The sequence below is a fragment of the Melospiza melodia genome, chromosome 6 (assembly GCF_035770615.1).
Source record: "Melospiza melodia melodia isolate bMelMel2 chromosome 6, bMelMel2.pri, whole genome shotgun sequence".
NCBI lineage: Eukaryota > Metazoa > Chordata > Aves > Passeriformes > Passerellidae > Melospiza > Melospiza melodia.
In genome coordinates, this window is record NC_086199.1 from 47147006 (window position 1) to 47174162 (window position 27157).

At 40.6% G+C, this 27157-nt stretch overlaps 1 protein-coding gene across 1 annotated transcript in view; it reads right to left on the reverse strand.

Annotated features, from left to right (window-relative positions):
* LGR4 (leucine rich repeat containing G protein-coupled receptor 4) overlaps positions 1–27157 on the reverse strand; it is a 74312-nt gene that overhangs the window by 32346 nt on the left and 14809 nt on the right. Inside the window, exon 2 of the mRNA XM_063160532.1 lies at positions 9806–9877. Coding sequence (XP_063016602.1) covers positions 9806–9877 — 72 coding nt within the window. The remainder of the gene's footprint in view (positions 1–9805; positions 9878–27157) is intronic.

Here is a 27157-nt window from a genome sequence, read left to right on the forward strand (position 1 = left end):
TGTGTTTTCCAAATACAAACTTGAATTTTAGCTCAAGTTCTCCCTTGACAGAAGTCATCTTTGGAGATGCCTCATAGATAACTTAATCCAGGATACCCAGCAAGTGTTTCCTCAAATCTGAAAGAGCTTCAGTTTCCATCTGTGCCAAAATAGCAGCCAGTTTAGAACAGAATTTTGTTTTTCTCGACAGATGATGCCTATTTATATGCTATAATTTACTAATCAAGGTTGAAAGCTCTACAGGAGAGGAACAGTCTCTCCGTATTTGCAGGAAAATACAGGGTTTTGCTGCATGCCTTGTGCAGGGCTGGCTGCCCTGCCTGGTGAGGGCACATGCCTCCGCAGACAGCTCCTAGCCCAGATGGGCAGCTGCAGAAAGGAGGAGCTGGGAAATGGAATCTGGGTCTCCAGACGAAACCTGGCTTTGCTTATCTGGGAGTAGCAAACAGCCCCTTGGGGACTTGCTGCATTGCTGGGAAGCCAAACTATTGCCTCCAGGTTACCCCAAATTCCTCCACACCAATTTACCAAAACTGAATGGATACTTTACTTCCCTGCTACTAATAGAAAATGAATTTGTCTCCTCCTTTTCTTGCAGCAGTTTTAGTATTACACAACCTCCACCATTATTTATAAAATTGTGAGTACTACACCAAGACACATCATGACTGAAGAAAGAGAACTGTAACTACAAGAGCACTGAAACTGCACCAACTCCACTTCTTGTTATGATCTCTCCCTTTCTAGCATTTACAGCTTTCTCAAAGTTCTACTGAGCTTTAAGATAATTACTTGTTTTCAAAATGCATTTTGGTCTAAAAAGCTAAAATATCTAAGTAAACGAAATGGACTGATTAAAAAGTCTAAAGCTTGTTCATAACTTCTATGGCTAAACTGTCAGCAAGAGTCACCAGTATCTACCAGAAGACAAAATATGCTCTATGGTAATGCTTTTCATGCACTATCAAAAACAGAAAAATAAATGGCAATGGGTTTTCAGGAAAGCAAGCATTTATAACCATGCAAAATATGCTCTATCCGTTCATTTTCAAGCAGTATCTGTATTTGGGCAAGACCTCAAAGTAGAACCCACAGACTGCAATACGTGCACTAAAAGAAATAATATAACACAAAACAATTCTTATACACTACAAGTTGTTGAAACCAGTGGTCTTTGTATTCTCAATTAGTATTCTGCAGCAAAAACCCTCAGAAGTTTGCATAAATTTTTTAACAAGGACATATTTGTTGTAAACATAAGCAACAATACCATGGTATCTAGAAAACTGGTTAACACCTAGTGTGCAGCAGAAATGCTGAGTTGTTGCAGAAAGCAATTTTGTTACCTCTCACCTCCAAAGCAAAATGCAGAAAAAAATTTATAAAATGCATTCTCCTCTCCCTATTTGTCTTTGCACATCTTGTACTATGTTGTGGTAACTTTGCTTTTCTTTACTATAGGCCAGATAGACTTTTCTGTTGATAGCCATCTCAACACTCAGGTAATAATGCATTTCACTTACCTAGTCTGCACAGCCGAGACAGAGATGGAAGCCACCAAGTCTGGGTTTGATCAACTGGGATGCAACAACTCCACTAACTACAGATTTGTGATTTTAGCAGATAGTGCTATCCAGATGCTCAGAAGGTTTCCAAGATCATCAATATGTTAATAGTCAGACAAGAGAGGGTGAAAAAATTGCTGCTGATACAGCAAATCTTCAAAGTTGCTTTGGTCTGTTCATACAGCCTTGTCTCCTATCCAGGCATGAAATCTTTGAATGACCATGCATCTAGCAAGTGACACTGCAAAATGGCCAAGTAGTTTAAGTCTACATGTATTTGGCAATTAAACTTTTGTTACTGGTTTTCCAATCACTTCAGATGCATATTGGGCAAATGCAAAACACAGGTTATGCAGTCACCTTCACAATTAATGACCTTAGAGAAATTGAAGTACTTTTCAGTATGATTCTTTGATTCAGCTTAGGTTGACTGTTAGCTTTTTCCAGCTAAAATAAAACCAAATATTTTAACAGAATCATCTAGAAATTTACTTTTCTATAAGAAGGGCAGGAAAAATAACTTCATAGGAATCTGGTTACTATTTCTGTGCCAGAACATCTGCCAAAGCTAATTAGCCAGGAATAACTCAGTGCTAACAAAAAAATACAAGAACACAAACATCCAAGCAGAGGCGAGGAAAGGAGCTAAAAGATTGGCATCATCACCACATCTCATGGCAACACACAGCATCCTACTGTGATGAAACTGTGATGACAGCAAATACCCACTTACTTTCTCAGAGGATAAGGCATTCACCTTCAACACACAGGATTTATTTTTTTCTCCTTTTTTGTCTAAGGTTTTCAGAGCCCATGTGATGAGTCTTGAGACCCTGGCCTCAAACTGGCTACTTGATATCACATACACACACCCCCCCTTTTGTTCCACGCTCCAGTTTCTGAAACTGAAAGGAGAAGCAGGGAGGACTGCATGGCACGAGCACCATTTGGAGATCTGTACTTGGGGAGAGAGAGCTTAAGAGCTTCTCAAGTTACTGCTCAGCCTCCAGAAGTTTCTTATCTGGTTTATACCTTCAGACAGGCCCAGCCTGGCAACTCAGGCAGCATAATAAATAAGGCTTGTAAGACTGGTCTTGAAGTGTAACACGGCAAAGTTCAGCCTTCAGGCCATTCAGCTAAGCCAGCTGCTCTGTGCGTGCATGTGAGCAGAACACTGAAACTCAAAAAAACCAACTACAGCCAAGGAAAAGGTTTTGTTGTCCTCTAAAAGTACTTGCAGCAGAATAACCAGTCTTGGGATCCTTATATACAACCATGTCAACTTTGGAAATTAACATGTAGAAACAGAAACTGGAAAGAAAGAACCTCCTCATCTTCCAAAAAACAATGGAATTTACTCAACCTACTAGCATCTATCCCCACAAACAGGAAAAAACATGCAGCTGTCAAGCAGAGCAAGAATCTTCTAAGCTACAGAAATATTCTTGTATCAGCAGGACTAAAACTCATCCAGAACCAAATTGATTTAGGACTCCCAGAGATAAGAAAACACTAATTAAACACAGGTTGGCCAACATGTTTTGAAACATCATTTAGCATTTAATGCAGACCAAGTAAGTGATGTTTAAAAATATCTTAGCTGACTGTGGTTAATTCTACTTGGGAGTCTTTGCCTAAAGGTTTGTCTTGACTGGAATTTGAAGGGGCAAGTTACAACACGCTGCTAGCTCTGTAAAGCAGGGCACACAAGGCAGCGAGCGTTCCTAATGTGAGCAGGCTGGTCAAGTTGGGCTTTTAACTTGCTACCACACGAGAAACCTACCCCTTGCATTTTATTCACTAACATTTTACCTCTTGGAATTCAGGCTGAATCAACTGAGGAAATCACCTCCTGCAGCTGTCCAAATACTCAGAGCTGGTAGATCGATGAAGGGCACTCACTGGCTTCCAAACTGAGTCATATGGCTCTTTTTGAGGAACCAACAGCTGGTATCTACACTGGCTGCCTTTGTAAAAAAGCAGCTGGAGAAAGATCTCTGCCTGTTCTTCAGACTCTGCTGGTGGGGCTGAATGGACAGAGATGGGGTGTGGGGGTTCCAGTTGTGGGTTTCTCTGGGTCAGGAGACAGTAGCTTGAGACAGTAGCTCATGTTCAGACTCAGGTGTTTATTATTTCTTATCAGTAAAACAGTCTCACTACTGAGTTCTGCAGCTTTCCATTAGAAGGCACAAAATGGCCAACAATCTCTTGGTACAAGATCTTTTAAGACTAAACTATCCAATTAAGAACTGACACCTGGATTATTTTCCCTTTTAACCCAATAACTGATCCCAAAAAGCCCCCATTGTAGACTTTTCTGCCCAATTACCAAATGCCACCCAAACCCATAAAGGAGGAGGAGGAAGAAGCATGAAGGAGAAACCCAGGACAGCACCCTGTGCCCTCCATCTTGCTTCCATTCACAACATACTACAAATCCCCAAACCTGTATTTCTCAGCAAGTGATACACCTAAACTGCTCTCTATAATCTATTTCACACTTTTGTGAATTCCAGTCTATCTTGAAGTCTGGGAAACTTTCTCCATGAATGAGGGTCAAAGTCAGTGCTGCCCTGGGGGTCAGGGCACCCCAGAGCAGAGAGAGAGAAATATTCCCAGTGCCCTGGGTTTCCACAATGGGGCAGTAATGCCTCCAATTGTGCCAGCCCGTTTTATAAGAGGATGTTTAACCACAGTTTTTGTTATCACATGTGAGCTAACACAAGGCATCAGGACAACATGAACATTCATTCTTACCTTTTCTACTCAAAGCAAGTCCTTCACCTCCAGTTTCTAACTATAAACCTTGGGATTTCTCACATACATGAAAGAGAAAAGAATGGCACCATCTCATCAACATTCACACACTACCTTGAAAATACTGTTCTTGAAAGACACTGAAGGACAAGGCAAGCTTTTCCACCAAGTGTTCCACAGCCAGGTGAGAAAAGACACAGCCACTTGAACTAACAGCCGAGCCTTGGCATAGCTCCAAGACATGTCCTACTCTTAAATCCAGGTAATAAAAAGACACAATACTCACTCTCCCTGTCCAGCAAAGATACCACTTGGTGCTGACTGAGAAATTAGGAGGAAGGGTACCATCTAAATTACACACTGAAACAGATACTACAAAAATAAGCAGCTGTGGCATTTCAGCCAGGTGGTCATCTTCAGCTGCAGTCAAGAGGGAAAATAACTCTAGACATCTCCCTTGCAGACACTTCCTGATTACAACCTTATGGCAAAAACCCACCTCATTTTCACTGCTAGTATACATTTTAATTATTCCTTATGTTCCTAAAATATACTTTGTCAACTAAAAGCCATGAGCAGAGACTCTGGAGATATTTAAGCAAGACCTCTTAAGACTTGTAATCAACATGGATATAATTAAATAGTCAAGCAAATACTCAGTCACACTATTTATTTTCTTGCAAAAATTAGTTGCACGTGTGTGGTCTCTTGTTCACTGTTTATTCATTTCTCAAAAAGCACATTAGCATTGTGTTTCAGAAAAGAGAAGACTTTTACTGACCTAACTCTTCCTTTTATTACTTATTTCCCCAACTATTTTCAACCAGCCATTAAATAAGAAAGTTTTGCCCTTGCCTGATAAAACAAACAGTATCTGAAGGTAGCATCACAGGAGAGAGACTATTGCATATCATGTATGAGCAAAAAACAAAACCACAACAGATCTTGGTATCTGTACACATCTAGAAGTTGACTGAGCCCTGGTGTCTGTTGGTGCTTTCAGGAAGGATTCCTTTCCTTGCAGCATTACTGGCTGTGATATGGTTTTTAAACCCAACAGCCCAAGAGTGGAGAGCACCCTCCTCCCTGACCCCTGCAGGAGAAGCTCAGGGCTGACTGGCTGGGAAATTACCTGTGTTCCCTTTGGATAATCACATCTTTCTGTCACAAGTAACCCACAGACAGACAAGGAACAGATTGTAGTCCTCTGCTTCTCACATGGACCAGCAGACACACAGCTCAAAGCTGATCACGAAATCTTGCCCATGAGTGCAGGGCAAACAAGATCACAACATTCTAAAGGGTTAAGAGTGGAAATCAAAACAAGCTTAAAAGGTCATTAAGTCAAAGATACTTTTGCATTATTGGAGTGGTTCAAGTTTCTGAAGATAGACTAGAAAATTGGCCAAGAATAAAAATAATTTTAATTTTGCCTTCCTCAATAAGAGACTGACTTTTTAATTAAATCTAGTAGATAATTAACAAATAAAGTGTAAAATTCTTCAAACTACTTTAGATAACTTTACATATTGGAAGGGACTGCCACCTTTTAAAAAGGCCATCAAAACATAACAAAACCTGGATGTTCTAGTTAAAAATTCACACCAGAAAATGGTTTCTACTTTCTAAAAACACTGCATTATCTAGTTATATTTTCCTCTTCTAGCTTTCTATAAATACTTCAGGTGTGGTTAGAAAACCACAGCCAAGTTCTTCAAGAATTTTTAGTTTCCATATCATGTTTAAGGCTCCGGCATGTTTATGTTAGCATTTTCTGAAGAATACACATCATTAACTGCTAAGGCAAAACCCTTGGTGGTCTGCTTCTCCCTGACTCTGACCATTGCCATTCCAATAGTTTGCAAATGACTTCCAGATGGGTATCAGTTACACAGACAGGGAGAATTTGTGTAACATTTATAAACAGTGCTCATTCCTGCTGCCATCTGGTGAGTGTGCTGCGGGGACACGCGTGATGACCCTGGGAACAGGGCTGTGAACGGAGCACTCAACCCAACGGGCACATCCTGTCCCTGCACAAGGCAAAAGCCCTTGGCTTGTACTTGTGATGGGAACAATGCTGCCATAGCACATCACCTCAAAGTTACAAAATCCCAGATTGCTCCTGCAAATTTGGTCTTTGCTGGGGAGTCAGTTGCCCTAACATGGCCATTTAGTGCTGCTCCAGATGTCCTCTTCCACCTGGCCCCAAAACTGCCATTCACAGCACCCACTGGTTTCCCATCTGTGTCACACCTGTCAGTCTGGTGCAGGTGTCTTGGATAATCCAGAACATCTGAAACCAGCCTGGGATGCATTATTGAAGTACCCAATTATCTTTGGTGATGCAGAAGGTACTTCTGAATTGAGCTGCCAGCTTTTCCAAGTCTGGTGCTCTGCTTCTTCCACTAGTGTTCTTTTCAGGATTTGGAAAATGATCCTCTGAAGCCTCTGCAGACTACCAAATAATTTCATTGAAGAAATGACAACCCCCATTTCAAATGGCTCCTACTGAACATTTTAATCTCAGCCTCTCCATACATGTAACCCAGTTGCCTAAATAATACATTCTAATTGTCTCCTATTTCCATTCCATTAAATTCTACGATACTATTTTGCAACATTAATTAGCCAACTCTGCCAAGGGCTAACTGAACACAGCATTTGACAGTGGCAGGGCTATGGCATGGTATGAAGATAAAGGTGTCTGGGGCTGTCTCCTTGATGGACACCCACTAGACTGCATGCTGGTGTGGGTACTTACTGCATTCCCATTAGTTTGTGGGATTTTAATTTTCTTTAGTGTAATTCTTGGGAGAATTTCTCAATGAAAAGTCACTTTTAGCACACATTCCAACACCACTTTAAGTCTTTTCTTTAAATCACTTTTCTTTGGCATGGACACTGACTCCCAGGTTAGCGCGCTGAAAAAGCAAAAAAAGCAAAAATTTGCTGGGGCCTGGCAGTCAGAATTTGGACCTGTTCAGCTACAAATAAAAGCCAGGAAAAAACTGTGACAATCATACAAAGGAAAAACTGTGGTTGTACAGAAGGAAGTATGAGAGTTCAGTTGCTCCTGCTCATAACCAGCAAAATTAAAGAATGAAACATTTTTGTACCCTTTCCCATAGAGAAAAGGGAACAGGGAGAACAAAACAGAAACCTGTCATATCTGCTGCTGGACATTTCTATTAAGGAGGAAAGCTGTTTCATTTGAACTTACTTCATTATATTCCCATTTAAGAATAACTTGAACTGAAACAAGGGAATTTGGAATTGTGTTTTTGTTTTGGGTTTTTTTTTTTTTTTCCCAGAAGTTGCTTTAACACATCAAGTAAGCATGCTAAGAGTGATTTAAAGCTTCTTGGTGTTTACACATAATTCTGAGCTTAATGCTAGCCTATTTTTTTTAAACTGAGCACCTGAAATTTAGGGGGACAATGAGATACATGTAGCAAATGGCCACTCAGGCAATAAGCACAACAGATGAGGGCTGAAGGCTCTGCCCTTCCTCTTTATCTCCTGACGCACCCCAAGGTTTATGAAGTTACACAATAACACCCACCCATTAGGTTTTATTGCTTAATTACTTACTGGGGAAAGAAAATGAAGTCTCTCACAGTCACCTAAGTTGGAAAAACAGACTTGTTTGGGCTTTTCAACTTCTTGTGTGAAACATGCTTACAAAGAATTAAAATTTAAAAAGTGGGCTACAGATCTAGTCTAACAAAACATACAGACATACAGAATCACATATTATAAAGCACATATGGAATGTTTGCTAGTATATATTCTGAAGCCAACCAAGCCTTCCTAGGCCACTCTTTTTTCCAGCTGACTACTCATGCCATAGAGCCTTTCTTAAATTCTGTCAATTACACAAAAGCACCATCTGAAAATCTATTTTTCTACATAAAGCATTCTTGCCTATATCACAGATACAAGCAATACTTTAAATCAGAGGGAATAAACCAGAACCTGTTAAACATGAAATGAGATATATCACACACAATTTCTCTGGCATAAATCAACTCAACTGCACTTCACAGGTGTACTGACCTGAGTCAAAACTATTTAAGAACCAGGTAAAATGGAGTTATTTAAGTGCATTAGTAATTAGTGCTACGTTATCAGGGTGTGAGACCAAAATTCTAAGGAGAGGTGGAACACCTTATTAGAGTAACTAGTGAGGGACAAGTGCAAAGAAGCAACCTTCAGGAACCCAAATCTTTCTTCAAAAGCAAGCAATCCATCTCTTACCAATTTCTCAGTATCTTTGTTCCAGTGAGGTGCAGTGGTTGTACTGGTTATAACAGATAACCAGAGTCAAAGGGTTCAGGGCTTTATCTGCAGTTTTGCTACAGGGTTCATTTAGTCTTTTGCCCTCTACAAATGGTTTTCATTTGTTTCCTTCTTTATGAAGTCAGAAGAACACTTGCCTAGCTCATAAGGGTAGTGCCTTTAGGAAAACTGTTCTTTCCCTAAGGTGATTTACTGAAAAACCTCTCAATGCAGCAGCATTCACAGTCCTATCTTGCCAAAGTCACAAATAGAGACAGCTTTAATTTGTATTTTAAATGCTCTTTAATAAAAGAAATCCTACTTTGCCACTGAAAATATAGGAGAGGCAAAGCAAATTGCAGGGGCTTTGTCTTATCTGTTGCTTAGTACTGGAAGTTCTCAAAGCTCTCTTGCACAGGTTGAACCATTACCCTCACCCTCTCTTCACAGATAAGGAAACTCTAAGGCACACAGAAAGCACGTGTCACCCAACAGTACTTAAAGCAGTAAGTGAATGTCAAACCTGTGTACTGACTCTGAAACCCAACCTAATTAAGGACAATGCTGTTGAAAGCATGCTTCAGCTTTGCCAAGGCATCTTCGCTAAGACTTCAGCAAAATACTGAGCACATGAGGTCAAGGATTCAGAAATCCAAGTAGCAGACAAGTAAAACATAAAAAAGAAAGCTAAAATGAGAATAGGACAAAAGGAAGGTGGGAAGTGGGAAAAAAATTCTGCCAGAGAAATTAAAAAAAAAGCAGCAACAATTATTTCAACAGCCCTGTACCGAAGAACTTCTGATATAGGTCAGGATGGGCTTGTGAGCATTGCATCTGCAGCCTTCAAGGACAATGGAAGCCAGCAGCTCAGTAAATGAAGCAACACCTATTTTATGGAACTTATGCAACAGCTATACTGTAGCTCTTTCAGAAACAATGGTAATTACACAACTCTTGTGTTATCTTTGGATAACACTGTAATTAGTGTCATCACTCTAGCCATGATTAAAATAATCACTATAAAAAGTCCCTTGTAAGTAGCATTTACTGTCCTGGTTTCCAAACACGTACAAGATTATATTTTTAAAGTATAATTGCTTTTTCTGTTCACAGCTCAACTTAACAGTGTTTCTCCACCCACCTTCCACTTTATACAGCCATATGATGTTGCAGCAAAACTTTAACATGTGTAGAATACTTACAGCTCTTCCAAGTAGGGAAAGTTCTTGAAGGCATCTTCTGGTAGTCTCGTGATGTTATTCATGCTGATATCTCTGGAAAAGAACAAATACAGATGCATTAATAACCAAGAAAGGTTTTTTACATCCTATGAGAAGGATACAAAAAAGAAAGTCTCATCAGATAGTACAGTAACAGAAAAAAAACTACTGTAGTATCACAGAGTAAATATCTCTTTCCATAAATTTGCATGCTGAACTTTCAAGTCACTGTAATTTGAGAATCAAGTTGCAGCAAAGGCCTATAAAATGGGAAGTTGACAAAATAAAGTTTTCCAACACCTCTAAACAAAAATAATTACTGTGAAACTACAGGGAAGGCATGCATGGAAGAGGCTCTACAGTACTGTTATCTACAGTACTAATTTTTACCAACTTACACTTATATACAGTTTTAACTCAGATGATTAAGAATACTCTAAAACCACAAACATATGAAAAAAAAATATTGTGACCACCCACCACGCAAATTTTCATCCCACACCGTCTTTAAAAAAAATAATACATGCATTACGACTTAATAAATAGCTTCTGGCAAACAGCACTTCTGGAACAACTGGCAAGAATAGCAGAAAAATGTCCTAGCTCTACCACAGTCTTTTATTGTTTTCTTTTGTTTTCCTTCTACAAAACTTATAAAGTCCTCGAGGTAATAGTTTTAAGCAGATTTCATTCTCAGTCCATAAGCAGAGGGAAGCTGGCAGCAAGTGCTTACATGATTGGTATGTGGACCTGCTCAGCTCTTTTCTTTACAAAGCAGTACTAAGTGGCAAACTTGGTGCCATCACCTCACTTCACAACTACACAACAATCACAGATAATCCACTCCTAAAGCAAGTTATTGCTCAATGTGAATAAAAGCAGCATGAAAACAATTTGGTTTGATAATTAAACTAGCTGCGTAACAATTCATGACATAATCCAAGTTCTTACCTTCCACTCGGTCACTGGTTTGGGTTTTTTCAGGATGTAGTTAATAAGCAATTCAGTAACACTTGTCAGTAGGGCCTTCCCTGCTTGCTGTCTTCCCCGTTGTTCTATAATACCTACATGTCACCTCTCCACAATTCAAATAAAAACAAACAAACCCAAACTCTCCTTTTATCTCAATAATGACCAACAAGTACCACTGAAGCTCCTCCCTGACGTTAACAAGTGACAGGCAGCTGATATGCTACACCACCTGTGCAGCAGAGACCCTCAGGTGCTGCCAGTGTGAAAACCGCCCTCTTACACTAAATCCAGACAGCACAGCCATTCCTGTAAAAATGTGCTTACACTAAATCCAGAGACAGGCATTCCTCTAAAACTGCCCTCTTACACTAAATCCAGAGACACCCATTCCTGTAAAACTGCACTCACACTAAATCCAGAGACAGCCATTCTTCTAAAATTGCCCTCTTACACTAAACCCAGAGACAGCCATTTCTCTGAAATAAATGTTATAGTAGTCCAAAACCTTAATTTCTCACTTCTCAGAATAAACTAAGAGATTGCTCCTCAGCAGCTGCTAATAGTATACTAACCTAACTCAAGAGCATCAAAATAAGGTTCAGCACATACTAAACAAACCCAGCTGTGATAAGAGCCAAAACAAATCCACTATGGTACAAAAGCCTCCTTTCACTAAGCTCCAGAAGGAGCTGAACTGCAGATGTTTCATCCCCAGACTCGACAGCCCACACGCTTTAAGCAGTGTTTTGTGCCTTGGCAGCAGCCTGGTCACAGTAAAATGTTGCTGTTGAGGATGTTTTTCTTCTTGTGCAGGAAAGTAAATAAATGTATCAGGTACATGACCCTGTCATCTGTCCGCTCCATGGGAGACTGCAACATCTATTCTCCTCATTTTCCAAATTCTCATAAATACACACATTTCACACATCCAGGCTTGTCCTCTCCTTTTTAGAGAGCTGCAAATCCAGTTTTGCTATCAGCTAGGAAGCATTTATGAATAGGGCAGAAGAGTAAGAAGAGAGTGCAGACCCTAATCTTAAGAACCAGTAACCTGTGTAAGAAAATCCCATCTCTGAAAAAACACTCCAGGTGATATAAAACTCTACTGTCACATGCACCACAATAAATAGTGGGAGTAGAAATAAGCCAACAGCACATAGCATCAGAAAGCACTGTGTGAATGCTTATGCATCACTTGGGCAAAGACTGTGGCTGCACACAAATTTGTTGCTCTTTGACAGCTGAAAGCAATGGTCTTGAAATTCCCAGAGCTATAAATGCCCAGTTTCAGAAGTGCCCTATGCAATCCTAAACAAAGTCAATGGAAACCATGCAGACACACAGAATGGTTGACATCCCAATTCAAAGCAATTTTGGCTTTCTCTGGAATCTGACATTAACTAAAAATGGTTTTTCCCTGGAGCTTCAAGAATTAGGCTCTACAGTTTTAATTTGGGAAGTAGATTCTTTGGATGTAAGCATGAAACAGATTGCTTTAATAATGAGAACCATCATCAACATTCTCAAATTCTACAGAAATCTATTCTCAGTGAAGCTGAATTTGTAAAAAATCCAGACAGAAATATCAACTGCGACTGTCTTTATCACACGAATCTTCAGGGACTGCTTATCATGATGCCTTGCTAAAAAGCTGGAATTTTTACAAAGTTACTGCATTTGCCTTCATTACATGTGGTAGTAATTCTTACTAAATAAATAAGTCAGTCATTATAGCACTGATTTGCAAACTTTGGGCAATATCCAAGCACCAGCTCTGAAAGTCTCCTAATGATCATCATAAAAGTCTTAAAACAATTCTTGTTTAATGAAGAACACTATGTAAAAGCAGCTTTGCTGATACATATAATTTTTTTTTCTTTTCATTTCACTCTACAGAATCTCCTCAAAGAATGAGTTCACAAGCACTATACACTGGTAATAAAATATTAAGTAGTTCATGACCAAGAATTTTCAAACAATATTAGGAACACCCATGACACTAAAATTAGATTACTTAATAACTAGTCTCTATAAAGTTTACCTAGTTAATTTGGGAAGATACTCTTAATAACACATAATTAATAGAAGAATTGCAACAAAAATGGCAGAGCACAATATACTATAACAAAATAATGACAAATATTTTTGTCATTACTGTGCCAAAACCACAGTCCAAAACAAAAATAGTCCTTGCTAAGTTTCTACTGTTTGCATTTTAGAAATAGTCATTTTACTACTCCTAAACTTTAAAAGAAAAAAAAAAGGGATCAGTCTATGCAAGAAGGCTGTCTATTTCATAAAGATAAATATTAGTATGTCCCTTGACATGTCAAAGAAATCTCCATTGAGAAGCTGTCATACACCACCTGTTTCTCTCCTAAGAATCCCTTGGGAATATAAACCCAGAAATCATTTAGGATGCTAATATATTTTAAAAAGTTCCTTAGAATTAATAAAAGAACATTAACAGTACTATCCCAAGCCCCAGCAGTTTTCATGGGAGTGATGCTATCACACAACAGAAGGATCATGCCAGCAGCTGCCTAAAGCTCCTTTTCAGCAGGACTAGGTTGGAAGACCTACTATGGATTGGGTTCCTACATCCAGATCTAAGTGCCCTAAAAGCAGCACAACACCTGCAAACCTTTGAACCGCCACCAAACACACAGAACCCCCAACAAATAAAACACCAAAACCCCCATCTATTTGCCCTAAATTTTATTGGTTAACTCTAGTTCAGACTCTGTATCTAAAAGGCTTGTCACAGTTTTCTTGTTCCTCCAACAAGTCCCCAGTATGGTCTGTCAGCCCAGCAAACTACACCTCTGCCTTAATTTTAAGCTCAGACCCACATTTATGCTTGGGACAGACAGAAATATCAACTGTGATTGTCTTTATCACATGAATCTTCAGGGACTGCTTATCACGATACCTTGCTGAAAAGCTGAAATTTTTACCAAGTTCCTTTTCCCCAGGAAGTGCAAAACATACACAACAGCTCAAAGAGAGTTAAGATGATGGTAATACCACGGTTTACACTGCAGATTCATCAGGAAAAAGGAGAACCATGGGTAGACCTGTACCTTTCACCAGGCAGCCATTAACTGGGTTTATCTGTCCTAAAGAGCCAGGCTAACTTAACTCTTCACTCATTGACAACATTACCAAGGCAGAGGTGGCAGATGCCCCATTCCTGCAAACACTGAAGGGCATAATGGGGCAAAGAAGCTGGCACTGAAACGAAAAGGATGGCCAAGAGGCTGGCATTGAAACTAAAATATGAGCTGCCAAAGGTGGTAACCTCTTAGCAAGAGGCTGCATCTCAGGGGATAACATGAATCACAGCCTTATATTTATAGTTGATGTCCATTTCAGGGAGGAGAGATGTAACACAGAAAATAAACAGTTGCACCCCCTCCTATAGTGCCATGGCTGCAGTTTTGAATGATACATAAGGCACCCTACACTCCAACAGAAGCTCTGTCCTTCTTCCAAGAAGGTACTACAGAAAAGAATAAAACTAACTAAAACAGTAGCTTGTAGCTGTGAATGTTCTTTCACCATCCCAGGTACTGCAGAGATTCATTTTTACAGGCAAAAGGTGAAAAGTCAAGCCAAGGCACTCCAGCACTCATTTGTTGTCTCCAGCCTGCTCAGATAGATCCTTCCAGTTTATTCTGACAACTACTTGAATATTCACTTCCAGCTGAGTTTAGCAGTTTCCTGCTTTCACCTAACACAGAAACACTTTAAAGTCATTAAAAATACTTGTACTAACTGGCAATCATAGTAAAAGCAATTAAACCCTCCCTCTGCTGAAAACAGGCATCAAATGAGGTTTCTGTGTTCTTATGAACATGAAACTGTTGGGTTTTCCCCATTTAAAGCTGTTGTGTCCATTTTCCTTGGAAGAGGAAAAGCAGCTTTGCTGGACATAGTAAAAGACAATCTCATCTTGCATAATGCCAAATATTGAATCACTTTTAGATCAACCAGCAGTGAAGACTTCAGAACTGAACTAGAAAACATAAGGCACTTAAACTTTTTATTAAACTCCTTCTGCAAGAATTCCAGCTCCTGATGTGAGGTTTTAGTTACTTGGATTTATTTTTTTTCCCCAAGGATTGTTGATTTTACCACTAACCAAAGTCAAACATCCCCAGGCTTCAGGATAGGCAGCCATACTTTGTCTCTTGGATGGCAACTTACTGATTCTCTCATATTTTACAAACAGAAACTCTCATCTTTAAATAGCGGCTTCAATCACAGCTTTCATAAGTGGCATCAGACAAAAGAGCATTAGATGCAAAGCACAGCATGTCCCAGTGTCTCCTGCAGGCACAGGTAGCCTTCTCAGTCATCTTAGCACTGCCTCTGCCAGAAAGGAGCCTGAGCCCTGCTAGATTTCCCTCTTACCCCAACTGCCTGAGGGTGACTGGCTGGAAAGAACAGATGACTAGCAGTGATGGACAGGGAGGAGTGGGACGATAATTCTGGCACGAGAAGAAAAGTTGCAACAACAAAAAGGGACAACAAAATGGGAAGTATAGACTTCCTATAGGACAGAAAGGACAACAAAATGATAGATAAACTAGCCCAAGATATAAGCACAGAGACTGGCATTGTTTTCCTTTTCAATACCCAAAATAACTGATGGGTATTGAAAAGGAAAACAACACCAGTCTCTGTGAACTGAGGGACATTCAGCTGCAAGAGTCTTCTTTTTTTGTAAAGACAATACCTACCATTTCTAACTGTATCTCCTCCAAATGTGTGCACATCTTAGGCAAAGAAACTTTCTGCACATGTCTGTTGTGTTGGCATGTCTCCTAAAACCCACAGGAGATGCCAGTGTTACACTTTCTGTCCTAGCTCGCACTCTCCTCCCTCAACACTTGGCTCTGCACTGAACTGGGGGCACAGACACCTTCCCACCACATCCATGCACTGCATGCTAATAGCCTAAAACACTCTGCTTTGTAAAAAGGGCCTTAAGCCAAACCATGAAATACCCAGCTACAGAAAAGCAAAATTAAATCTCAACAAAACCAAATTGAGATTGGCGGTTTAAAACAAATAAGATCAAAATGCATCCCTGTGCTTCCCAGTACTTTATAAATAGCTATCTACTTTTAGGCTTTTTGATTCTGTCAAGTTTGGAAAAGAAGAGAGAAAGGGAAGGAGATAGAAAAAGAGAGGGGAGCGTTGGTTGAAGGAAAGATCATGTTTCAACAAGGCACCTTTAAATTCCTATAAAATGCTGCCTCTGAGCAAGCTTAACCTGTTTGTTGATAGATAATAGCATGTAATACTGTAGGCTCCATTCAGTCTTTTCCAACGTCTGGGCCGTCTGCCACTGAGTTATTTAATTATAACATGCAGAAAATTACTTAGGCAGAGCTATCTATATTTGAATAAAGCCCTCCTACCTACTTGTACAAAACCATTAGGTAATAGGTCTTCATCTTATATAAAATTCCCCAGGTAGTTTCATGATCCAGTTTCAGCAGTAGGAAAAGCTGAGGCTGTTCATATTTTTAGCAACTACATTAAATAAGCCAGGATATTGCAAATACACCTCAACATGATGCTGGGAAGTACCCAGCAGCAACCAGCCATCCTTTCCCATTTGGACCATTGATAACATGGATCATGACCTGATTACAGTAACACTGGTGAGGATAAAGACAAAGTGACACAGATTTTTTTTTCTTAGCATACGAGACCAACGGCTTTTCACCAGTTATCAGAAACAAATAAAAAACAAAACAACAAAACCCCACAAAGAAACAAACAAAAAGGACCCATTATACAGATGCATGGCAATGGTCAGTACTTCAAGTTTTGTCCAGGTGTTAACCTGTGTCTGTGTTACCCAAGAGAACTCCCTGGTGTTGCGGCAGTGGGAAAGGCAGAGACACTGGAGCCAAGGCGAGTGGGCAGGGGGAGAAAAGAAATCAGACAAACTCAAGCTGAGACTAATATTAAGTTGTATTGCAATGCTACAGTCTTGAAGAAATACATTCAGTGCCCAGCTCCTTGTAGGAACATGTTCACATGATGAAAACCAATGTGATTTCCATCCAAATCACACCCCTCAGCAGCCAGTCTCATGGGAGAGAAGGAACTGAATATTATATCTCTGGTTTAGATCTTCTTTCCCATTTAGCCAGTTCCTTCAGGATGGTGATAAAACTACTGAAGGGACAGAATAAATTAAGTCACATTAATACTGCCCCATGTCTTAATTGTATTCAGTATGTAATGAAAGCATAGAAAGCGTAGAGGATCAGCATGAAATTTTCAATTCAATTAAAAAGAAACAAATTTGGTAGTAGAGTGTTGTTTTATTCTATCTTTCTGATGACAAGAAGCCAACAATTCTCTTGGAAGCAGCACCACACCACAACTACTGCTTGGAATGGTAACTGCCTGCATTAGGAATCCAAAGAGTGCAGCTAAAATCCAGGGATACACATTACACACAGACATGCCAGCCCCAAAAGTGAGAAATCGTCAACAGCAAGAAAGGAAATACCAGGCAAAGATGATGTTTACAGAGCAAACTACACTTGGAAAGTGTCTGAGTTTGCAATGAAGTTTGAGTTCAAAATAAAGTTTAAATAACATGCTGAGAAATTAATTTCTTACCTTTTATCTACCACCTACATCTCTTACTGCAAGGCAGTAGTATGATAGTGTAATATCCATACTATTACCTAACATTTCTATGGTGAGAGGACACCAGTGTCAGACTGGCATTGCATTTAAAGTTTGCACTCTCTCAATTTCTGACAGTCACAACTACATGTGCCCATCTTCCAGTGGGAAGGGTTCCCTGGGTATTCCACCAGACAGAACTCTGCAGTATTAACCATCCCTTATCTCCAATCCTTACTGCCTGTCCCAACACATTTTTTCCTTTTGATACTTATCTACTGTTGCTTTTAATGTGAACAAAGCTGTTAATGGCAAAAGGGAAGATTTTAATTATTACAGATTTTTCTTCTTATTTTTCCATCTCACCCCAGCAATCTTAAGCATGTTTCTATTGCCTCTGACAAGAACATAGAGACCTCCAAAACTTAAAGGCACACAAACCTGTTTCTGTACTCACAGGCCATTCTGGAGTAACAGAAAGCCTATGAGACAGGACATCATTTACAAGCATGCTTCATTTTCCTATTCTTCCAGAAAAACACTCTTACAAGAAATAAAATATCCAAATATTTAAAGCTTCAGTCAGTACCTGCAGTGAGTGGCTAAGCAAGACACAGGTTGCATTCCCACCCAGCAAATCCACCTGCGATTTCCTAAGTACCCGTGCTATCTCACTAATGAGCACCAGCTCTTATCACCTGTTGTTTGCATTGCTGGAGAAGCTGAGGGCCCTGCTCAACACGTCAGTGGACTGGTGCTGTGCAAACACACAGCTGGAGACACTCCTCACCTACAGGGGTTTGCTGCCTAAATGCACCGAACAAACAGCAGGGTAAGGAATACAAGTGTGCAGAGCTACATGAAGTAAGCTAAAAACAAAAGTCACCTACAGAGCCTGAAGCCCCCTCCAGCTGACCAAGGCTGCTCCCATGTTCTGTGCCCAGCTACCACCTGTCATGACCTTTCCAAAACCCAGTAATTACCCTTCTTCCCCTGCCCCTTTTGTTTGTCTAACAGGAAAACAGGACAGGAGATTGTTCTGACAATTTCTTGTTGGCTAGATATGTAGCTTCTCTCCATTTGGTAGCAGCAGAAAGAAATTATGCTCTGACTTATAAGCAACGTTTCCATTCACTTTGCTGTGGCTCTAACTGGAAACTAAGTGACAGCACTTGATCTGACTTTCCATAATACTCAAACTTCAGAAATAATTAAACTTTTTATATTAATCAAACTTCAGATCATCCACCGCCCCTGGTTATTAAAGAAGATTTTGATTATCATTAATTTTAGTAAATAGTGGTACACAGAACCTTTTTTGAAAAATGTAAAAAAAAAAGAGCAGCATTTACATCCTGTAGCTTTCAGTAAGCTTTTAGCATTTTGCTGAAGCAGGACCTACAACTTTATCACTGGCAGCAACTGAAAACCTGCAAAACTTCAGGCAGGCCTGTTCCTGCGAGCGAAGTAACATGTCGCTCTTTCTCCCTCCGTATCTCTAGAGTTATTTTCCTGCCTCCTTCCCGTGTCACATCAACCTGTTGTTGGTTTTTTTTCCTTCCACCATGGTGTTTTAGCTTTCTTTCAGACACAGTAACTAGCTCTAATGTACCCCTATTCATGTGCCAGTCAAGCCATCATCAAGATGTTGGCGAGAACAATACCTGCACGCAAAGCCCTGTTTTGAACTGGTATCTGAGTCACTGCGGGCCAGCCATTAAGCAATCACACATACAGTTAATGGCTCTTGTTGACACATGGTAGGGAATTAACCTAGAAAAAATTCCACTGCATTATTATGAAAGTGATCCCGTCCCGGAATAGGAATATAGTGCAAGTTAACATGATCATCAGTTAATTTTTAAGAGACACACTTTGAGAGCAGATTACAGCCTAAAGGAAAGGCTTATTCTAAATTGGTGGAGGGAACAAAATGTCTTTCAGTGCAGGAGTATTCCTTTTATACAGAGATTTACACAGAGATGATTTACAGCAGAGAGTAAAATTATGTATTGTTCACAGTTTCATAATTATTTACTCTAAGGAATACAGTAACGACAGGGAACTGAGTACAAAAAAAATCAAACCATGTGACAGGCACACTAATCCAGCAATCTGAGAGCAAATCTGCACCACGATACTCCTCTTGTAGCTACGAGCATTCATCACAAAATGTGAATAACCAGTGAGACCACAAAAAGGTCCAGGGACAAAAGCAGGTGGGAACTCACATCATGCACATCCCTGATCTGGAACAAGTTTGCACGTCCTGCTATCAGCCAAACTCCTGACAGAAAAGCTTTCAGAATGGTTACATCACAGCAACCCTCTGACTTGAGACCTTTTAAAAATAATTTATACAAAGTAAGATCATCTTAGCTCAAAAAATATGCATCTAAAAACTATAAAATACAATTTTTGGCAAGACTTGACATTATTTGTAATTGCCAGCAAAGGAAAGCAGAAATATTTCTATTTCTTTTAACCTGTAAGTCTCCACACATAGAGAAGAGGGGAATCCAGCAACAGGTTACACATTTAAGAATTCAACCAACTATACCCTGGCTGTAATTTTTTTTTTTCTGTAATCAGATGATGTTAGCTGCCTTTTATGGAGCAACTGACTCCTATGGTAGTAGGAGAGGAAAGTACTGAAGAAGACACTAAGAAAAAAATGTCACATGTAGCTCGTTCATGCCTGTAATAAAATCAACAACAGAAAACCTAAAGGACCTTAAAGGAAGGGTATTTGTTATGTTTCAAGTAAATAAAGTTTAACACTACACCAGCAACTAAGTTAAAATAGGGCAGCCTTGCCAGTTGCATCAGCTGTCCTTACCACAATGGAATCACCAGTCACTGAGGTTAACTGTGCCATTTTTCAACAATGCTAACTGGTTTGTCTTTATTGAGTTCTCAGTTCCAGGTTTAATCCATATCTGTGGTTGAAGTTAAAACATACTGCAAAACTCGACAGCAACACTTCCCACACGACCAAGCCACAGTTGCGTTCATTAGCGCTGAAGAAGTTCTGGAGCCCTTTTCCCTTATCAGGAACACGAGGGCAGTATGTAACCAAACCAGTTCCAGGAGATCTGGGTCCGTCTGTCTGTCCCGCCTCCAGTCTCAGGTTTCTGCTGCACAACCCCCAGCACCCACCCTGCACGTTTCAGTGCAGGATCAGCTCCAAGGGCAATGCCATAAACCCCAACCCGCCCTAGCAGGAGCGTGGGGAGTCACACTCACCCTTTGGACTCCAAGGACACCACATCCCTCTCCACGTAGCAACACAAAACAACAAATGCCTCACACCATAAATCCCAGCCAGCTCCAGCGCCTTGCCTTGTTCCAGCACAGAGAGATCTCTCGGGTTTACACGGGTTGCTTTGCTTCCCAAGTCTTGGGTCCAAAGGAGAACACTTCTGCATCTCTGCGAGGTAGGAGGAGGCTAAAGCTACCCATGTTCCTGAACTGTGATATCAATTCACACATATATATTCATATAAAAACCTCCTGTTGCAGCTTCACTCTGTGTGTTTTTGCTGTACTGCAAAAAGAGAACATAAACAGCTATAAATCCAATTCCATAAAAACGCCAACTTTAGTAGCTATAAGGACTTTGAATTTTATTCATTTTTTTTCTGGTTTATTTTGGTGTTCTAGTCTGTCCCGCCCAATGTTTTGAAAGCAACCAGAGTCTCAAAATCTGGGCAAGATCTACATTTTTAGAAGGCTAAAACCAAAAACATAGCAAAACAAAACTGGTGTATGAACACAGTCACTGATACAATGACGCCACACGACAAAATTTAAGTGTTAGTCCAAGCCTATATACAACAGCTTTAGCATTTAAGCATTTTTTTCAATCACATATAACACGTAACTTGGATGAAACTAAAAACTATTTCTGGCAAAAAGCACTAAAAATATCTATACTGTGGGAAAACTAAAAGCACATAGTACAACTTCCTAGTGCCAAAATAGACTTCATGGCAGCACCTGGAAGGGCCTTTTTAGAACCAAACATGCTTATATGCAGTAATTTTCAAGGTATCGTAATAAAATTATGAAAAACAATTTTGCTAAGATGTAAAACTTAAGTTTTGAACATTTTTGGTCATCAATTACTGCATAGCATTTTAACATAAGAGTAATTTCTACTTTATGACATCTAAAGGATTGAAGTCTGCCTAAAGTTTCCCATGTGGCTGAGTTCATGGGTGCTAGCACACAACCTGTGCTTCTCTCAGGAAACTGTGCCTTCAACAAATGGCAAAGCTGCTGCCTATTGACAAGGAGTGTAGCTCAATACAAGAACCCAAACAGCCTCATCAGCCTTCCTGCTCTGTAGAGTTATGATGGTTTCAGCTACATTTCTCTTCTTGATTTGAGATCCATGTCCAAGTTCCTTATAGATACATATGAAGACATGGGTTAAGCATCCACCTCAGCTTCCTAAGACATGAATTAAAATGAAAGCTGCCCAAAGCATCTGCCAGGACACAGAAGAGCCACGGGTTCATCTTCTATTTCAATAGTATAGGACTGAACAAGGGACATCAAGGGAGTCTTCAAACCCCATTTTATTTCTTTTCACACAGAGTCCTAGGAATTATTTTGTTATTATCCAATTTCTCACACAGCTATTTATTTCATTTCAAGAAGCCAAATCCACGTATGCTTTTTGCCTCATGAAAAAACACACAACTCTTGCTGGTTCCTTCCCTGAGAGCCAGGCTGCCTGCCCATTCCCTCAGCCCCAGCAGAGTCACCTCAGCACTGCTGGCACACATCTCTCCTTTTCGGGAGTCTGCAGCCCCACACCTGAAAACACCCCACAAATGCCAAGTGCTTTCAAGTCACATCCTCTGAGGATTCTCTGAGCCTCAGACAAAGCTGCCTGCACCAGGCTAAGCTTATGGGGGCATAACTCACTTCAGAACTTCAGTCCATGTTGGTGAGCAGCACAGCAGGATGTGGCAGCAGCAGTCCCATCTGTGGGTAACAGACCATGCCACACACACACAAAAAAATCTATAAAGGAAAAAATTCGGTCTGGCTAAAGAGAAACCAAAGGAAAGCATCAAAACTCCATTCACCAGGAGATGAAGGAGGAACGTACTCAGCATTTCCACTTCCAAAGGTCTGAGGAGAAAAGGCAGACTCTGCTCTCACCTGCAGCAGAAAATCACGAAATCACATTGAGGAGCATCACCTTTGTCCCCATGTTTAATATTGTTACTGTTGATAAAAACGAGAGCAAGCTCCCGGTACTAAAGTGGTTTCAGCATTTATTATAAGAAAAAGAAAGGCCCAAAGCAGGGGGGCCCGGGCCGAGCAGGAGCGTTCCCATTGAGGATGGAGCAGCACCGGCGCTGGGGCTGCTCAGCAGCGATGGCCCCGATGGAGCAGCACGACCTCAGTGGGTCAGAAGCCCCTTTTTATCCTGTATGTTGTCCCTCTGGATTGGTTTCTTTTTGGGTCCTTCATTTGCATGAAGGTTTAAGGCACTCGATTGGGCCATTGCAGTTCTGTGCAGGCTGGCTGGTTTCCCTTGGGGGTTGGGGCACTTTACTGAGGTGTGCTATGGTACGTTGAGTACCCTACTTCTTATAACTACCCATTTAACCCCTTTTACAATATAAAAACCAAACTAACAGTACATGCTTAACGATCTATCAACTATTTTACAACAGTTTGTAACCTATTTTTAACAATTGTGAACTATGCCTAAATGCAAAGAGGCTTCCAAAGCAGCCCAGCTCAAGCAGTGACAGGCCAAGGAGCAGCCAACACGACAAGAAGTCTGCTGTGTAACAAAAGCACATCAACTCTGACTGAGACATTGGCCCTTGCTCTAAAATTGCCCCTAACTGGAGGGGACTTCTCCAGAATCCCAACAGTCAGAGAATCTGGTTTTTAGTCCACTGAGCCTCATTACACATTTAAACTACAACCACTGGAAAAAAGGAAATTCGCAGGGAAAAGAAGACATTTTTAATTATAAAAGAAAGAGTTGGGGAAAACATTTTTACAATGTACTGGACCAAGCAATAGAGACGTGAGAGAAGGGGTGACAAGTTTCAGGCACAGACACCTTCTGGGTCCTTAATGGTGTGCTTTGCTGTTGTAGGGCTTCCCACTAACCTGCAGCAGTTGTCTCTCTGTCATTACTGCATACAGAGGAGCCAGCAGAGCCTGAGCTGGCAAGCCATAAGAGAGCTAAATGCACACTATGCACCAGTTAGAAAAACTCTACAGTTCAAATCAACTGCAATTTCAAGGTAAAAAAAAGAAAATAAGAGGAGAAAAGTAAATTAAAAAACCCTCACTCATTCACACACTGACAGAAAAAGTTGAGTACACTGTTAGCATGGGGAATCCAGTCCCTCACACGTTCCCATTCCCTGCCAGCATATTCACAGTAGTTTTCAATAAACATCTACACAAGTCACTGGAAGGCAAAAAAAAGATCTGTTTTCTTTCGTACAATTACACAAAAATAACTGTCATCACAACCATCCTTGTGGTAGAAGAGTCCATATTTGCCTGCAGTGAAATCCGTCTGCAGCTGCCCTGTGGAAAAGACAGCCAATAATTGGCTTCTTTCACCTCTGTTAACCATGAACAAAAGTGTCATTCAGCTCGCAAAAGGATAGAAGGCACCAATGGATGGTCAGCTCTCTGAGCCAATGGGCTGGAATAACAATAACCCTGTAGCATTTTCTTTTTCCTTTTGTTTAGTCTTTCAAAGCCCTTAATTAAGCCCCTCACAAAGCACTCCTACAGGCTTCTTTCAATGAGGCATTACACGCCTGTTTTCTTGTATTGAAAAAAGAAAAGTAACAGGGATTTCTGAAACACATTAAGCAGTACACACAATTTCCACGTATTCACAACTGAAATACTGTTACATTTGAGCTTTTAAATATTATCATCAATAAGAAGAAGTTCAAGCTTACTCTGCTCATTGTTTGCTGTCCATCCCCTGCTTATACAGGTAGTCAGAAACCCAGCCTATCTGCAACAGCTCGCTCAAAGCCATCACGAGACAGCAGCCCCCGAAATGAAAGCATGTGGAAAAGGCATGCTGATGAAACATCCCTGGGCGTCCCGAGGCACACAGCTGAGAAAGGACCGGGAACTGCTGACACTGCACATGACACATCAGCATGCTCTGAAAATACAGCTGCTCAAGGCTTAAGTGTAAACCCTGCTATCTAACTGGCCTCTCATACAATTAAATATCTGCTTGCATTTAAAATAATGAAGGTAATCTGTACTCACTATTTAGGACCAAACTGGTGTAATACTGATGGTTGTGTATTAAACAGGACATTTGAGGATTTTCAGCAGCACAGGCAGATTCTGTTTGACAGAAATGCTATAGAAACTTGTAATATTTGAGCCACAAACACAAAACAAAACAGTTTTAAGAAAACACCATTGAAATATCATCCTCACAGGTGCAGGCTGGTTGGAGGAGACCAAGTCATCTAATCCCTTCCCACCCCAAACCAGCCAAAGCAGCAGACTAAGGTGGTCACTGTTTTTTGGGAGGCAGCAAGAGCATGTGGTGAAGGGCTCAGGGGTGGGTAAGGAGTGCCAGGTACAAGCACCACTTGAAGCCATCGCTTGCCCAGCCATGGTCCAAGCCCTCCAGCTGCTGCTGCCTCACTCCATTATCCTGCAGATGCCCTTGTCCTGTGAATACAAGCAGCTTCCCTGTGGGAGACTGGCCCAGCCAGTCCAGCCAAAAGCTACCAGAGTCATTACCAGAGGATATTTTTCACATTAAAGAACCACAGGCTGAGGCTCTGGTGATCCCTAAAACACCTTCTCCCTGAGAGAAAACTGGAATAGCCTTTCTGTGATTGACATGAAGAACAGAAAAAGCCATACACCAATCTGAGTGAATGCAAAAAACAATGATTTAAAATCCTCTCTACACCACCTACGTATCAAGGCAGGCACTATTTAACAAGCACCACATGCTATAAACAAAAATGTGTCCAGGCAAAACCTGGGATTGTTCACCTTGGAAAAGAGAAGGCTCTGGGGTGACCTAACTGCAGCCTCCAGTACCTGAAGGGAGCCTAGAAAAGCAAGGGATAAAGACTATTCACAAGAGCATGGAGTGGCAGAAGCAGGGTGAATGGGATCAAGGTGAAAGCAGCAGGCACACATTAGATACCAGGAAGACTTTCATTACTGTGGGAGTGGTGAGACTCTGAACCAGCTGCCCACAGAAGCCTTGGAACATTCCTTGCTCAGGCCAGGTTGGATGGGACTCTGACGTGGTCGGGTGGAAGGTGTGCCTGCCCATGCAGGGGGGTTGGAACTAGGTGATCTTTGGTCCCTTCCAACCCAAACCATTCTATGATTATATGAAAATGCAACCGGGTACAAATCAACATGGATCTTTCTATTATTTTTAAAATAATAGAAACCTTTTTTGTGTTTTTTTTTTTTTTTTAATACATCAGAGAGTCAGCTGCAGGTAATTCTGTTCACGTAATCAAAGAAGCAACTTTCCTTTCAGCAATGGTCATCTCATGGTTCTCAGTGATTTTGCTTTTCAAAGATAAGAAGGCCTACTTAGGTATTACACACTAAAATCTCTTTCCAGGCTTACCTTAGACCACTGAATTAAGGCCACAAAAAATAATACATGATGAACACCTGTCCTAAATGGTGTTCCTGTTTCCTCCTCCTACAAGAAAATATGAAGTAACTATACAAAAAAATAAGGAGGAAAAACCCACAGCAATGTCTGCATGGCTTGGTTTGAAGGCCTAAGTCCAAGCATATATTTTTGGAAAGCCTATTCACAAACCTTTATCAGAATGTCTTGTATCCCTGACCTCAGCAGAGTTCAACATTGATAAAGGACTAACTGCACTCAAATTCAGTTACACTATTGACAATTCCTGTGATTATTTACTGATTTCTGTGATTATTTACTTCTGCCACAGCAGTTCAGCAGGAACTCTTCCCTAGCAGCAAAGAGCAAGAGCAGTAATTTACGTTCTAAAACCAAGCATGAAAGCTCATCCTAAGTTCATCCAATGCATCAGCGACAATCAAATTGCATCAAGCTGATAAAAACACTGCAAGAACATCTGATAAAGCTGCACTATAGTGTGAGAATATGCCACTGCAATATAATATAGAAAAGCATAACAAGACCCTGTCCATCCTGTGCAACCCAAGGCCCACACTTTGCCTGTCACTAGCTGCAGGGCTCAGAGTCTGTAGCTGTGATATTTTCTGAAAAATCCTTTCTTTAGGATTTTTTCTCCTGAGAAGCCGAGAAGTCTCAGGAACAAAATGTAAACAATGATTATCTGCTGCTGTGGGATGCAACAGGTGCATCTGTGATTGGTCTCATGTGGTTGTTTCTAATCAATGGCCAATCACAATCTGCTGGCTCAGACTCTTTGTCCAAGACACAAGCCTTTGTTATTCCATTCCTTTTCTATTCTTAGCTAGCCTTCTGATAAAATCCTTTCTTCTATTATTTTAGTATAGTTTTAATGTAATATATATCATAAAATAATAAATCAGCCTTCTGAAACGTGGAGTCAAATCCTTGTCTCTTCCCTCTTCCTCGGACCCCTGTGAACACAGTAACAAGTGTCTAATCTGCTGTTGTCAAAAAACAAACACCTCCCCCAACCAACCAAACAACAACAAAAAACC